The sequence below is a fragment of the Carassius gibelio genome, chromosome B18 (genome assembly GCF_023724105.1).
Source record: "Carassius gibelio isolate Cgi1373 ecotype wild population from Czech Republic chromosome B18, carGib1.2-hapl.c, whole genome shotgun sequence".
Lineage (NCBI taxonomy): Eukaryota > Metazoa > Chordata > Actinopteri > Cypriniformes > Cyprinidae > Carassius > Carassius gibelio.
Genome location: NC_068413.1, coordinates 16,334,296 through 16,348,819, shown reverse-complemented (window position 1 = coordinate 16,348,819; position 14,524 = coordinate 16,334,296). Strand labels below are relative to the sequence as shown.

The 14,524-nt window shown below is 41.9% G+C and overlaps 1 protein-coding gene across 5 annotated transcripts in view; it reads left to right on the top strand.

Moving 5' to 3' along the window:
* The window catches only part of LOC127977511 (reelin), a 105,217-nt gene that overhangs the window by 49,158 nt on the left and 41,535 nt on the right, over positions 1-14,524 (top strand). For all 5 annotated transcript variants that reach the window (XM_052582397.1, XM_052582398.1, XM_052582396.1 and 2 more), the window contains exons 5-25: positions 646-678; positions 1,016-1,094; positions 1,234-1,330; positions 1,686-1,737; positions 2,140-2,236; positions 2,425-2,665; positions 4,787-4,932; positions 5,235-5,386; positions 7,450-7,565; positions 7,765-7,973; positions 8,837-8,965; positions 9,052-9,161; positions 9,323-9,389; positions 9,496-9,729; positions 9,959-10,120; positions 10,303-10,539; positions 11,132-11,324; positions 11,634-11,746; positions 11,993-12,130; positions 13,884-14,070; positions 14,310-14,515. In XM_052582397.1, coding sequence (XP_052438357.1) covers positions 646-678; positions 1,016-1,094; positions 1,234-1,330; positions 1,686-1,737; positions 2,140-2,236; positions 2,425-2,665; positions 4,787-4,932; positions 5,235-5,386; positions 7,450-7,565; positions 7,765-7,973; positions 8,837-8,965; positions 9,052-9,161; positions 9,323-9,389; positions 9,496-9,729; positions 9,959-10,120; positions 10,303-10,539; positions 11,132-11,324; positions 11,634-11,746; positions 11,993-12,130; positions 13,884-14,070; positions 14,310-14,515 — 2,998 coding nt within the window. The remainder of the gene's footprint in view (positions 1-645; positions 679-1,015; positions 1,095-1,233; positions 1,331-1,685; positions 1,738-2,139; positions 2,237-2,424; positions 2,666-4,786; positions 4,933-5,234; positions 5,387-7,449; positions 7,566-7,764; positions 7,974-8,836; positions 8,966-9,051; positions 9,162-9,322; positions 9,390-9,495; positions 9,730-9,958; positions 10,121-10,302; positions 10,540-11,131; positions 11,325-11,633; positions 11,747-11,992; positions 12,131-13,883; positions 14,071-14,309; positions 14,516-14,524) is intronic.

Genomic DNA, 14,524 nt, shown 5'->3' with positions numbered 1-14,524 from the left:
AGGGGTCAAAACCAGAAATCAATCCAAACAAACAAACAAATAGGGAATGGAACAGGAATAGGAAACTGGTTGATGGAAAAAAGGACTCCATGAAAACAAACAGAAACAGAACGGTTAATATAGGTAATGACTATCAAGTGAAGACACTTGAGTGCAATTAACAGGAGTGCAATTACTGTGATGAAGGGATAAGGCTTAGTGGGAATTGTAGTGCCTGCAGTGGGGTGCCTATGGGGAAGTGAGAATACTAGTGGAGACTCAGGGAAACAGAGACCAGACAGCGTGACAGGCCATCGATTATAAGCTTTAAGATCACTGTAAAATCAGTGCTAAATAATAATAATAATTAATAATGCTAAATTAGTTCCTCTGTCTTGCAGAATGAAAGAGAGCAATTGATACAAAACGCAAGGTCAAATGCACAGCAGCTGTCATTGGAGAAAATGTTTGACCGATCAGTGATTGAGAAACATAACATTACAAAAAGCTCCATAATGAAGACATTTAATGTTTGCAGGCTTTAAATGTTCACTCCATGTACTGTATATGTATTAAAATGATCCTTACCAGTCTTTCTGTTTGTATCTTTTTAATTTAGAAAGTCTAAATCTGTTATAAATGATGTTTTTGTTGTGTCTCTTTAAGCTCCCACTGAATCTCCTCTTCGGCCCAGTCTAGGTGAGTAACACCAGCAGCAGACACAGGTGTGTTGATGTTACTCCTCACTGCTCCTCACTGTGCTCTGTCTCTGTGTCTGTCCTCTCTCTCTCTCTCTGTGTCTGTCCTCTCTCTCTGTCTCTGTGTCTGTCCTCTCTCTCTGTCTCTGTGTCTGTCCTCTCTCTCTCTCTCTGTGTCTGTCCTCTCTCTCTCTGTCTCTGTCCTCTCTCTCTGTCTCTGTGTCTGTCCTCTCTCTCTGTCTCTGTGTCTGTCCTCTCTCTCTGTCTCTGTGTCTGTCCTCTCTCTCTGTCTCTGTGTCTGTCCTCTCTCTCTGTCTGCTGCTGTTGCTGATGTGAAGCCGTGGTTCATGGTGATCATGCTGTTCTCCGGGATGATTTTGAACACAACTCACAAGAAGAGCTTAATCTTAATATCTGGTGAGTGACACTGGTCTTTCTCTGAGTTGTTTACTTGGCAGGAAAGCTGTTTTAATTACCTATATAATATTTTGCATTGATGCTATGTATATAGAGAGCCAGAAGATGTGTTTGTTGTCCATGTCTGGTTCTCTCACAGGTCAGACTGCAGTAACTGTGAGGTTGGAGAGCAGTGTGGTGTGCTGATGCACGGAAAAGCAGTGACGTTTTGTGAGCCCTTTGGACAGAGAGAACTGGTAATTGTTTACAGAAGTGAAAAACAGCCCTGATGGTCTTGACATTAACAAACAGCAGCAGGCAGTGAGCTGTGCTTCTCAAACAAATAGATGCACTTCTGTCCATACAAAACTCCTGCCATGGTCAGTAGAAATTCTACTCTAAGTAACTGATAGTTAGTAGAATGACTAAAGTGGACTATCAAACTAAAGTATTACAGAAGAAAATAAAACACACTCATTATAGACTGGTGGTGTGGACGCTGTGTAGTTTTGCTGTGCCGTGTCTCATGTGCTGTGTTCACATTATTCCTGTGTGAATGAAGCAGATCAGTGAAAAGAAATGAGAAGCTCATACTTTTACCGTCTCTTTCAGACTACAGTGGCTCTGAACACAAGTACAGCATCAGTCCTGCAGTTTGCCTTTGGTGAGTGTCACCGTCCTCCTGCGGTTACTCTAGCTCACCATTCTTCAGCTCAGATTGGCTTACAGCTGAATACTTTGCAAAAAATTGTGCATTTTTGTCAGTACAAATATCATCAAATAGCATTCTTACATCAAGATAATTTTATTTGAGATGCAAAATGACTTTTGTACAATGTACAAAACTGTCCAAATGTACATTTCAGAAAACAAGTCTTTTGTCATTTTGCACTTCAAATGAATGTATCTTGATATAAGAATGCTTAGATATTTTTACCGAAATACTTATCAAATCACATTTAACTGTATGTATTTTTCTGCATGAAGTTGGCTTAATAAATTAAGTTATTAAGTCAAGTCAAGTCCATTCTAATGTGTGTCGTTCTTGTGTTCATTTGTTGCTCAGGATCTGGTTCTTGCCGGTTCAGTTACTCAGACCCCAGTATCATCATCTCCTGTGGTCTGAACTCCTCTGATGACTGGATCACCTTGGAAAAGATCAGGTTTTACTTTATTTTAGGCTCCCACTCACTCATGGTATTTTTGTTACCATTATGTAAAAACCCTATGAGCAGTGCATGTATTTTGTGCTATAAAAACTCATAATTTAATGTTACATATGTCTGACTGATCTTAAGCACTTGGATGTTCAGTTCTCCAGTGTTTTTATCTTAAGTATTTGGTCTCGCAGGGCTCCCACTAACAGCAGCACGGTGGTTCATCTCCTGCCATTGCCTCCAGGCTGTAGAGGGGAGGCCATTCATCTGCGCTGGAGTCAGGAGCCGCCCGTGGGTCCCGATGGTTATGAGTCCTGCTGGGGCCTGGATAACATACTGGTGCTAAACACGGCCAACCGGCCCCCGCTGCTGGAGGACAGCCTGGACCCTCTGGACACGGCCAACTGGCTCTTCTTCCCCGGAGCCACAGTAAAGGTACATGACCAAATAGTCTCATCAAGCAAACTAGAAGCCATCCAACGTGAAAAAGATCAAAACAAGTGCTTATTATGAAAATAATGTACTTTGCATAATATACTATAATATACTGCTTAATTGAATGGTAACTGCAATAAAATCAAAATTTATTATAGACTTGATTTATATTAATGTCATGTGTAGGTTTTGCAAAACAAAGTGCACGATGAAGGAGTATAAACAAAGAGTGTTTTTAATAATCCACAGGAGAGAATATGCACAGCCAAACACAAAACCATATGAAACAAGTCTGGAGCTAGTTAATCAAAAACCATGGAAACAAACATACCAGGAAAACAGAAACACAGAAAACTAAACCAAAACAGATCATAGATGTGACAATTAAATCCAATTAGTTAATTAGTTTAGAGTGTTTTTTTTTTTTTTTTGACCCACCTAAGTAGGACTTCTTTATATGTAATTTCATAATTACTTATACTGTCTTTGAAGTATGGTAAAGTTACGGCTGAATGTGCTGACAAGCGTTTATTGTATACTTATATATGATTTAATACATTTCTATTCAAATTTGAGTGACATATTTAAATATATATTTAATTACATTAAATAAACTCCATCCACTGGTCCCTTAATGCTGTATTTTTTATTTTTTTTTGGTAATCTGTGCAGGGTTGTCTTGCCCTGGCAACCAAAAACACACTTCTTTTGTGACATTTGGCGACGCTCTCGCTCTGATCAGTGAAGTCTGTTGTGCTCTCAGTGCTCTGCTATACGGGAGCGCGCTCTTCCAGCAGAAGTGCCTCAGGACACATATAAGGAAATTCTGCTCCATCTAACGTCACACAGAGCCATACTCGAAAAAAACTTTCCCAAACTTGTGACAAACCGGAAGGAGTATTTTTGGAACAAAAATACTCCTTCAAAAGTTCAAATACATTTTTGAAACTTTGAAAATGTTTAGCATGGGAATCCAACTCTTTAACAGTGTAAAAAACTCAGTATGCATGAAATAGCATTTCACCCCCCCTTTAAATAACGCACTATAGTTAAAATTATGATTTAGTAGTTTACATGTGCTTTAGGATGTAAGTCAGCAAATCAAAATAAGGGTACTTTAAAATATGACAAAAAGATGATTAAAACAATGGTTTAAAATGTACTTTAAAATAAAATGTTTATTTTGACAAGTGTGTTAAAGTCAGCATGAAACGGAAGTTGAGATTGTCATTTTTTTTCCTTGCTGTGACGTATATCCAAGTTAAACGGCTTCTGAAATTAGAAAAAATGTAGGGCGTGGCTTGGTTTCGTCCATCAGGGAATTGATTGGATCGTTGGAGGTTGGGCGTTGCAAACAATATTGCATATTGCTGGCTGAGATGACTGACACTGACAAGTTTCTCTGAGAAGCGGTGCAGAAACGAGACAGACACCTATAACCGCACCCTCATCGGCTCTGGCCGCACCCTTTCGCCATGGCACGTGACCGAAAGAGAAGAGAGGTCGTTTCGAGGGGGGATGGTAGGGTAATGTATTTGATTAAAGATTATAAGGGTACATGAATTTTTTAAAAAAATAATGAAGTGAACAGATAAATCATTTATAATAAACACTACGATATTGCATATAAAAAGAAGATTTGTCAAATTTGATTTCATGCCGACTTTAAGAATTTCAGCCATTAAAGTGTTTATCTTCAAGTCACTTAAACGGTCTTTTATTTCATTGTTATTATATTATTATTTTTTTTAAATATATACTTTTAAGACTTGAGTACTACAAACACAAATTCAGTACCATCAAGCAGACTTCTTTTACATGAGGTATAGCCTATGAACACTTTCATTGCAGAGTTGAGTTATGGTTTAATGTCGCGAGGTAAAGCGCTAATATGACGGGTCAGAACACAAGGACACAGCTTTGACAGGGTCATTTCTTATAGCAGCCTAGCAAGTGTTTACCAGCCCACCTTAGCACACAGGTCTGTTTCCCATAAATGGCCCAAGGCAGAGGCCGTCATTAATGTCTTCTCCATCTGCCCTGTATTCATGCAACATGGAGATTTCAGTTTTGTCAGATAATCTGTAGCACTGTAAAGCTTCCTCTCGATTCATTCAACAGCATGCTTGTCAGTCAGAGGGAAACTCCTTGTACTTTCATGGTGGAGAGGGATTCGAGTACACCTTTGCCTCCACACGAGACGTGGACCTACATCGTGAAGAGGGGCGCAGCTACTGGGAGGAAGACTTTGAGAGTTCACTGAGTGGGTGCGTCTTACAACTGCCAGCAGATAAGATTGGGATTCATGCTAGTGGATTACTTTTGTGAAATAGTATTTTAACAGTAGTTAGGTCAGTCAGTAGACTAACATATTGGTGATACATTCACATGTTGATATTTCATTTTAGATATCTTGGAGCTCTCAAGACAAATTTGATATCCAAACGCAAAAATTTGGGTTACTGACAAGTATATCAGCTGCGGTTGCAACAGTTTAGAAACAGTTTCTTGAAGAACAGAGCATTAAATGTAGGTGGGTGTGATAGTAAGTGCTGTGTGTGACCTGTAGATGGGAGGTTGATGGAGCGGTCAATGGAGTTCAGTGTGGAGAGGTGGAGTCTGGATCTGCACTTGTCTTTCTCAAAGATGGACAGAGGAAGGTGTGCACTCCGTACATCAACACCACCACCTATGGAAACCTGCGCTTCCACTTCACCATGGGTATGATTTACACTTGTACACGCACATTATGTTGATACTGAGGTGTGTTGAGTGTCTGATCTCTGTGTGTTCAGTGTCTGATCTCTGTGTGTCCAGTGTCTGATCTCTTTGTGTGTTCAGTGTCTGATCTCTGTATGTTCGGTGTCTGATCTCTGTGTGTTCAGTGTCTGATCTCTGTATGTTCAGTGTCTGATCTCTGTATGTTCAGTGTCTGATCTCTCTGGGTTCAGTGTCTGATCTCTGTATGTTCGGTGTCTGATCTCTGTGTTCAGTGTCTGATCTCTGTATGTTCAGTGTCTGATCTCTGTGTGCTCAGTGTCTGATCTCTGTATGTTCAGTGTCTGATCTCTGTGTTCAGTGTCTGATCTCTGTGTTCAGTGTTTGATCTCTGTGTGTTCAGTGTCTGATCTGTGTGTTTTCAGTGTCTGATCTCTGTGTTCAGTGTCTGATCTCTGTATGTTCAGTGTCTGATCTCTGTGTGCTCAGTGTCTGATCTCTGTATGTTCAGTGTCTGATCTCTGTGTTCAGTGTCTGATCTCTGTGTTCAGTGTTTGATCTCTGTATGTTCAGTGTCTGATCTCTGTGTGCTCAGTGTCTGATCTCTGTATGTTCAGTGTCTGATCTCTGTGTTCAGTGTCTGATCTCTGTGTTCAGTGTTTGATCTCTGTGTGTTCAGTGTCTGATCTCTGTGTGTTCAGTGTCTGATCTCTGTGTTCAGTGTCTGATCTCTGTATGTTCAGTGTCTGATCTCTGTGTGCTCAGTGTCTGATCTCTGTATGTTCAGTGTCTGATCTCTGTGTTCAGTGTCTGATCTCTGTGTTCAGTGTTTGATCTCTGTGTGTTCAGTGTCTGATCTGTGTGTTTTCAGTGTCTGATACCTGTGTGTTCAGTGTCTGATCTCTGTGTGTTCAGTGTCTGATCTCTATATGTTCGGTGTCTGATCTCTGTATGTTCAGTGTCTGATCTCTCTGTGTTCAGTGTCTGATCTCTCTGTGTTCAGTGTCTGATCTCTGTGTGTTCAGTGTCTGATCTCTCTGTGTGTCCAGTGTCTGATCTCTGTTTGTTCAGTGTCTGATCTCTGTGTGTTCAGTGTCTGATCTGTGTGTCCAGTGTCTGATCTCTGTGTGTTCTGTGTCTGATCTCTGTGTGTTCAGTGTCTGATCTGTGTGTCCAGTGTCTGATCTCTGTGTGTTCGGTGTCTGATCTCTGTGTGTTCGGTGTCTGATCTCTGTGTGTTCAGTGTCTGATCTCTGTGTGTTCAGTGTCTGATCTCTGTGTGTTCAGTGTCTGATCTCTGTGTGTTCGGTGTCTGATCTCTGTGTGTTCAGTGTCTGATCTCTGTGTGTTCAGTGTCTGATCTCTGTGTTCAGTGTTTGATCTCTGTGTGTTCAGTGTCTGATCTGTGTGTTTTCAGTGTCTGATCTCTGTGTGTTCAGTGTCTGATCTCTGTGTGTTCGGTGTCTGATCTCTGTGTGTTCAGTGTCTGATCTCTGTGTGTTCAGTGTCTGATCTCTGTGTTCAGTGTTTGATCTCTGTGTGTTCAGTGTCTGATCTGTGTGTTTTCAGTGTCTGATCTCTGTGTGTTCGGTGTCTGATCTCTGTGTGTTCAGTGTCTGATCTCTGTGTGTTCGGTGTCTGATCTCTGTGTGTTCAGTGTCTGATCTCTGTGTGTTCAGTGTCTGATCTCTGTGTTCAGTGTCTGATCTCTGTGTTCAGTGTTTGATATCTGTGTGTTCAGTGTCTGATCTCTGTGTTCAGTGTTTGTTCTCTGTGTGTTCAGTGTCTGATCTCTGTGTGTTCAGTGTCTGATCTCTGTGTTCAGTGTTTGTTCTCTGTGTGTTCAGTGTCTGATCTCTGTGTGTTCAGTGTCTGATCTCTGTGTGTTCAGTGTTTGATCTCTGTGTGTTCAGTGTCTGATCTGTGTGTTTTCAGTGTCTGATACCTGTGTGTTCAGTGTCTGATCTCTCTGTGTTCAGTGTCTGATCTCTGTGTTCAGTGTCTGATCTGTGTGTTTTCAGTGTCTGATCTCTGTGTTCAGTGTCTGATCTCTGTGTTCGATGCAGGGGGTGGAGAGTGCGATCCTGGAGAATCCAAAAAGAATAATGTGGTCCTGTTTGGTCGTTCAGAGGGCAGTAAAGATCATGTGCTTCTGGACATACTTCCATATTCAGCCTACAGGGTAGAAACCTAATACAGTATATATATAGTCAGTATAGTATGTATATACTCTGACAGATTTAGGTTACATAATCATTTTAAACAGTTGACATGTTCTGTACAGAATCTATCATTCAACTATTTATCTTTTTTCCTTTGTGATTTACTGTGTCATGTTCCAATCTGTATACACCTTGATTTCTCATGGATTTCTCTTCCAGACTCCTACAGTTGTCTCGGTTGGTTTGCCCACAGAACTTCAGACTCCAGCCACTCAGTTTTGTCTAGAACAGAAGTTTCATGGTGGAGCAAACCGTCACGTTTGGGCTGTGGACTTCCTGCAGCTGCTGCCGGTGCTACCTGGAGCAAACACTCACCTGGTGCAGTTCTCAATCAACCTCGGGTGTGGAGCCTATCAGCCGGCCAACAGGTGTCTAGATCATAAAACAATGATATCCCAAAAATCATTAATTACTCACCCTCATTTCATTCAAACCTGCAAGGCTTCTTTCATCTGTTGCTCATAAATAAAGACATTTTGAACAATACTGGGGTCCAAACAACAATGGACAAAACAACACTGAGCTCTCAAAACATCATCTTTTGGGTTTGCAATTATATTTGGGTAAAGTCAAATATCATGCTGGAAATCTATACTAATATGGACTGGGTAATGGTTGGGCATGAAAGGATTCCACATTGTTTGATGGAAATGAAAATGATAAACCTACAGAGGGCTGAATTCAAAGCCCACATTAACACCAATGGCCTGCTGGAAGTCATTCTATAGGGCTTTGGCAGTGTTCATACTATTCGTCCTTTCACAAAGGAACAGATACCGGTCCTGCTGATGGGTTAAGGGCCTTCTATGGCCCTGGTCAGCTCGCCTAGATTAACTGCCTGCCTCCAGGAATCTCTTCCATGCTCTTCAGACTGTGCTGGGAGACACAGCAAACCTTCTGGAAATGGCATGTATTTAATTGGACTTCTTGTGCATCCTCTGTAGGGTCCAGGTATCCCCTCACGCTACCAGTAGTTACACTGACCTTAGCCAAATGCAAAACAAGTGAAAAACATTCTGAAAAAAAAAAGAGTAGAAAAAAAACAGTGACTTTCACCTGTAAAACATTCCTGTTTTGGGGGTCATCTCATTGTTGCCCATCTGTTGTTAATTTCATTAACACTTAAGCTGCTGAAACTGGTTAATAACCCTCTCTGCTACTAAACTGACCAGATCAATATCCCAGACTGTTGTCTCCTCTTCTTCTGTTCCTGCATATGTGAATCTCACAGCGTCACACTGGAGTTCTCAAACAATCACGGTCGCTCATGGTCTCTCCTGCACACCGAGTGTCTTCCTGAACTCTGTACCGGATCACATCTGCCTCACAGTAGCGTCTACTCTTCAGAGAACTACAGCGGGTCAGTCACTGCATCTGTCGGATGCTTTCATAAATCTGTGTTGTCTGTTCTGTTAACAGTGTGGTTCATTCTCTGTATTCCTGTAGTTGGACGAGGATCACGATTCCTCTGCCCAACGCCGCGCTCACAGACAGCACTCGCTTCCGCTGGAGACAGACTGCTGTGGGAAGCAGCATCATGTGGGCGATTGACAACGGTAGAGCCATTCATTCAATGTACAGCTCATATTTACTGATAGATGTTGACACATTATAGTCAACCCCGTGGAGCATGATCAGCAGATTAGACAGTGATTCTGAGCCAATAAATTATGATCAGGGATGATAATGATGATTGGGTTGTTTTTGTGTGTTCTAGTTTATATTGGGCCATCCTGTTTGCGTTTCTGCTCTGGTAGAGGACACTGTTCACGCACGGGCTGCAAGTATGAATGTCTTTCAGTCAGAACTGCAACAAAACACTCTTTACACTGGTAAAACAGCAACATCTTACTGGTTCTTACTGTGTCTTTTCTTCTCATATTTCTTTAGGTGTGACCCTGGTTTCAGTGGTCCTGCATGTGAGCTGGCGTCTCAGACCTTCCCTGCGTTTCTGTCCGAGAGTTTCTCCAGCGTGAGGCTGTCGTCCTATCACAGCTTCTCCTCACTTCGGGGGGCAGAGGTCAGCTTCGCCTGTGGGGTTTTGGCCAGTGGAAAAGCCCTGGTCTTCAACAGGGACAGTAGAAGACACATTGTTACAACCCCCCTGGACAGTTCACAAGCCAGGTACACACACACACACACACAGACACACACACACACACACACACATGTTTATATGTTTTATGGGGACTCTCCATTTGGTGTTTTTACTGTACATACTGTATTTTCGGTCCCCTTACCCTAACCCTAGCCCGACACCTCTCACACAAAGCTACAGGCATTTCTACATTCTTAATAAAACATTCTTTAGTATACTTTACTGCTAGGGTTAGCACTTCTTTCTCTCCTGCAGATATCTTCAGTTCACGCTGAGGCTGGGCAGTCGCAGCACGTCGAGCTCCTGTCCCGCTCCAGACCAGCCGGGTGAAGGTGTGCTGCTGCATTACTCCTCAGATAACGGCATCACCTGGACGCTGCTGCAGCATTACGCTTATCAGGGCTTCCATGAGCCCAGGTACATCATCCTGAACACACACACAACTGCTGCACTTTACTGCATGGCATATCTTCTTCTGCAGTGTGTCAAACACATAAATTAAAGGGGCCAGATTATGGGAGTAACTAAATGTTTATTTTTTTGTGTTGTCATTTAATATATGTTATTGTTGAAGGTTAGATTGAATTGACTCTTTCTAGGATTGTTTCTGTGGAGCTTCCTCCTGGGGCCCGTAAGTTTGGGGTCCAGTTCCGCTGGTGGCAGCCGTACCACTCGGGCCGCGGGCTGGACGTCTGGGCTCTGGATGAGATCAGCATGACCTCTGTCCTCTTTAACATCATCAGCCTGGACTTCAGTAATGTGTTAGACGTGACTCAGAGCCTGGGCTTCTATCTGGGGAACGTGCAGCCGTACTGCCAACACGACTGGACCCTCAGGTACCTGCCTCATGTTCACCACAGTACCATTCATTATCAGTTAAGACGTCAATCAGCAGTGCGAAATACAGGCATTACTGACATGTAAGTACAGAGACAGAAGAACTATATCATGAACCTAGGTCTCTCACACCAAAGGCACGTGTCTTATCCACTGCGTCAATACCACCCCCACATCACTGCATTTGTGCTTTCATGATTTTTTCTGGTATTTAAGGATTTGGAGAACATCTAATCCATACTATAAAAGCTACTCCAATGGAACTGAATGACCTTTTAATGTACAATAAAAATTAATATTGATGCTCAGATGTCATAACCGACCCAACTACAGTCTCACTTTACACCAGCTCTCCAAGAACAAAAAGAGCTCTGTTTCAGAGCCTGAAGTTCATCATCATTTACCAGACCAGCAAAAAGTAAATAAATAAATAAATAAAAAAACTGTAAAATTGCTTTTGTATTTAGTGCAAAAGTAAAGAGAATATTTCTGCAATTAATAATGCATTGAAATCCAAACAGCATCAGTGTTTCCCTTCAGGCACCGTCTGAAATGAAAGTGTAAACCACAATGTTGTAAATATTTGCTCAGTTTTTCAGGCGATCACGACTCGGCCTCCAGTATCCGCTATGTGGAAACACAATCCATGCAGATCGGTGCATCCTACATGATGCAGTTCTCTCTGGTCATGGGCTGCGGACGCGAACCTTCTCCTCACATCGACACTCAGGTCCGGCTCGAGTTCTCCACCAATCACGGCTTGACTTGGCATCTCGTAAAAGAGGTGAGAAAACTAAAATATTCTCTAATGACTCTTGTTTTCACCAAGAGTAATGTACCTACAGTAAATGCACCAAAGTGTTACCATGTTTTTGGAGTATGCTAATGATTGAGTACCACGGTACACATTGAAGGTCTGACAGTATCACCATCTGATACTGCCTCTGGGTCTCATCAGCACTTTTTTTGAGGATTGTAGAAGCAATCTAAAGCACTGCACATGTTGTCAGATTATAGCTGATTCCTTGTGCTGTAATTCCTCTGGTCTGCACTGTGAGGTTAACTGCTGTTTCTGGTGGTTTATGGGTAATAGGCCTGTCTCCCCGGCATGCCGAGCTGCTCTGAGTTCACTGCGTCCAGCGTCTACCATCCGTCTGAGTTCACAGACTGGAGACGCATCACACTTCCACTGCCGTACAAAACCTGGTGAATATGTTTACATTTGACTCCTTTTATTACAAGAATACTACTTCCATAAAGAGACGTTTAACGTGTCAAACCTCACATGGCAAATGTTTCAAGGCATTTTCCCATGACCTGTTTTGCTCATATTTATGGCAGTATTTCTGATTTTAGGATGGAAATGGTTGTATTTTACCAGTGTTCATTCATCTTCATCGACTGCTATGCATTTGCAGTGTTTTCTGGTTTCATACTGTCTTCTGGCTGTAGGTCGAGTGCGACACGCTTCCGATGGATCCAGAATTACTATCAGGAGCAGGACGAGTGGGCTCTGGATGACATTTACATCGGACAGCAGTGTCCTCAGATGTGCCGTGGACACGGGTGGTGTGACCACGGTCACTGCAGGTCAGTCACTGTCACTTACTTATCACAAAGATCTGATTCACATTTTCAAACTTTTGACCAAGTATCAAAAATCTTAGAAATAATAATTTATTTGAGAAGCCGAATGTTTTAGAAAATTATTATTTTTAAAGACTGTAGTTAAATATGAGCTATTTTGTCTGACTGCAAAGATTTTTTTTTCACTTATTAGGGTTAGGGTTAGGAACGAATAAAAACCAAATCTGAATATCTTATTAGGGCCTTCCGCACCGCTTTAGTTCCAGAACTAAATGTACAGTACTTAAGTACATAGACGATTTAGCGTTAACTATTTCCCAGTACCATTTAAAGGTTACATTCACACCAACAGTGTATACCAGCACGTGACATATGCCGGTCGACAGCGGTGTCATTTGTGTGCGATGTTCAACAATGTTAACAAAGAAGAAGAACATTAACGACAGGAGAATGGAGGACGCTGTGATCAGAGCTGTGTTTTTGTTGTGTCACAATAATGGACATGGAATGTCGACATATATGTAAAGCGATTGAAAGAACGGAAAGGAAGAATCTCCAAATGTCAACTGGCAGTGCTAAATTTTTCTTTTTTCTTTTTTACCTTTATTTTTACCGGCAAGTCATTAAGAACAGGTTTTTATTTACAATGACAGCCTGACAAATGGAATAACCACTTAGGGAAAGGGAAGTAGGGCTAAAATGAATACACAACATTAGAAATACAAACAGGTGATCGAGCGGCAGTGGTGCGGAAACGCCCAAAACTGAGTAGTTCCACAATTAGTTCTGGTACTTTGAAAAGGTTCCTGCGGTGCATTTTTCATGCTCATGTACTGTCTGTGTGTGTCTTGCTACCCACGTGTTCCATGACCCAGTTTTCTCCCATGTTAATTATTTCATTAGTTACAGGTATGCCTTGTCATTCCCTCGTCAAGTCCTGTGTATTTAAAGTGTTTCCAGTTTCCTCGTCTGGTATTGAATGTTGCCTTTCCCCACTATGTAAAACATGGGTTTTTGACACAAAAGAACTGTGAGGAGTCCTTACATCCTAACCCTAACCCTAAAGCAAAGATTATTTATTATTACTATTTTCATTTAATATTTACACGTATTTACATATATATTAATGCTTATATTCATATAAATTATAAATAAATATATTTAGTTTATAAAATAACATATTTTTCAGAAATGTATACATGCATGTGTGTGTATTTATAAATACATGATAAATATAGACAAGCACACATACATATATTATGTGAACAAAAACTTTTATTATGGATGCGCAATTAATAGTTTGACAGCACTAATTTCAACTCAGTTTTGCATTTTATCATCACAGTAAATGTTTCTTTTAATTCACATTCTTATTTTACATATTCATTAAAACATTATTTAGTATTTATCATTATTTAGAATCCCTATAGTGATAAGAGAAACATGAATAATTGTGAATATGTCCTGATATGTAGTGCTTTATGTCTGGTGCTTCCATCTAAATCAGTTCAGTGCTATATAATGGAGTCATTTAGAGTGTTATGTGATGCATTGTTAAACTGATTCTTCCGGCGGATGATCAGTGTGTGCTGTGCCCGGTTTGAGACGCTGACGGTGGGCCCTTCATGGGCGTCTCAGGGTGAGATGAATGTGACGGTTCAAGGCGAGCGGGGATGATTTGTTGGGTCACTGCCTCTAGCGGCGGCTCGTGAATCAGTCGCTGGAGGTGAAAGGTCATGTGATTGCTCTGTTCCAGGTGTGATGAAGGCTTCACCGGCTCAGACTGCCAGCCGCTCAACACTCTGGCCTCCAGTGTGCTCTCAGACTTCGAGTCTCAGGAGACCCTGATGTCAGCGTGGCAGGAAGTGACCGGAGGTGAGATCGTGCCACCTGACCAGGGCTGTGGGGTGGTTTCCTCCGGGTCCTCTCTGTACTTCAGTAAGGTATGATAACAGCCATGATGCAGGCTTACAGCTGGACTCTTTCTGCTTGTTTTGCTTCTACAGTCTCCCTTTCGTGAAGGATGTCTGTATTGTGATTTTTCTACACTTCATTTAGTTTTCTGATAAGGCATAGACAAACAAACAACACTTCATCCTGATGTAAAGCGAGACACTAGATGAGATTGTAGTCAGTTATAGCTGGTATTCTGTCACAGAGAGTAACTCTCGCTGGTCAACAGGCTGGACTGCGGCAGCTGGTCAGCTGGGATCTGGACACAGAGTGGGCGGAGTTTGTGCAGTTCTACCTGCGGATGGGCGGAGACGGGGCGGAGTGTAACCAGGGCGACAGCAGGGAGGAGGGGCTTCTGCTGCAGTACAGCAATGATGGTGGAATCAGCTGGGGTCTGATCGCAGAGATGTACTTCACTGACTTCACCAAACCACGGTGAGAACA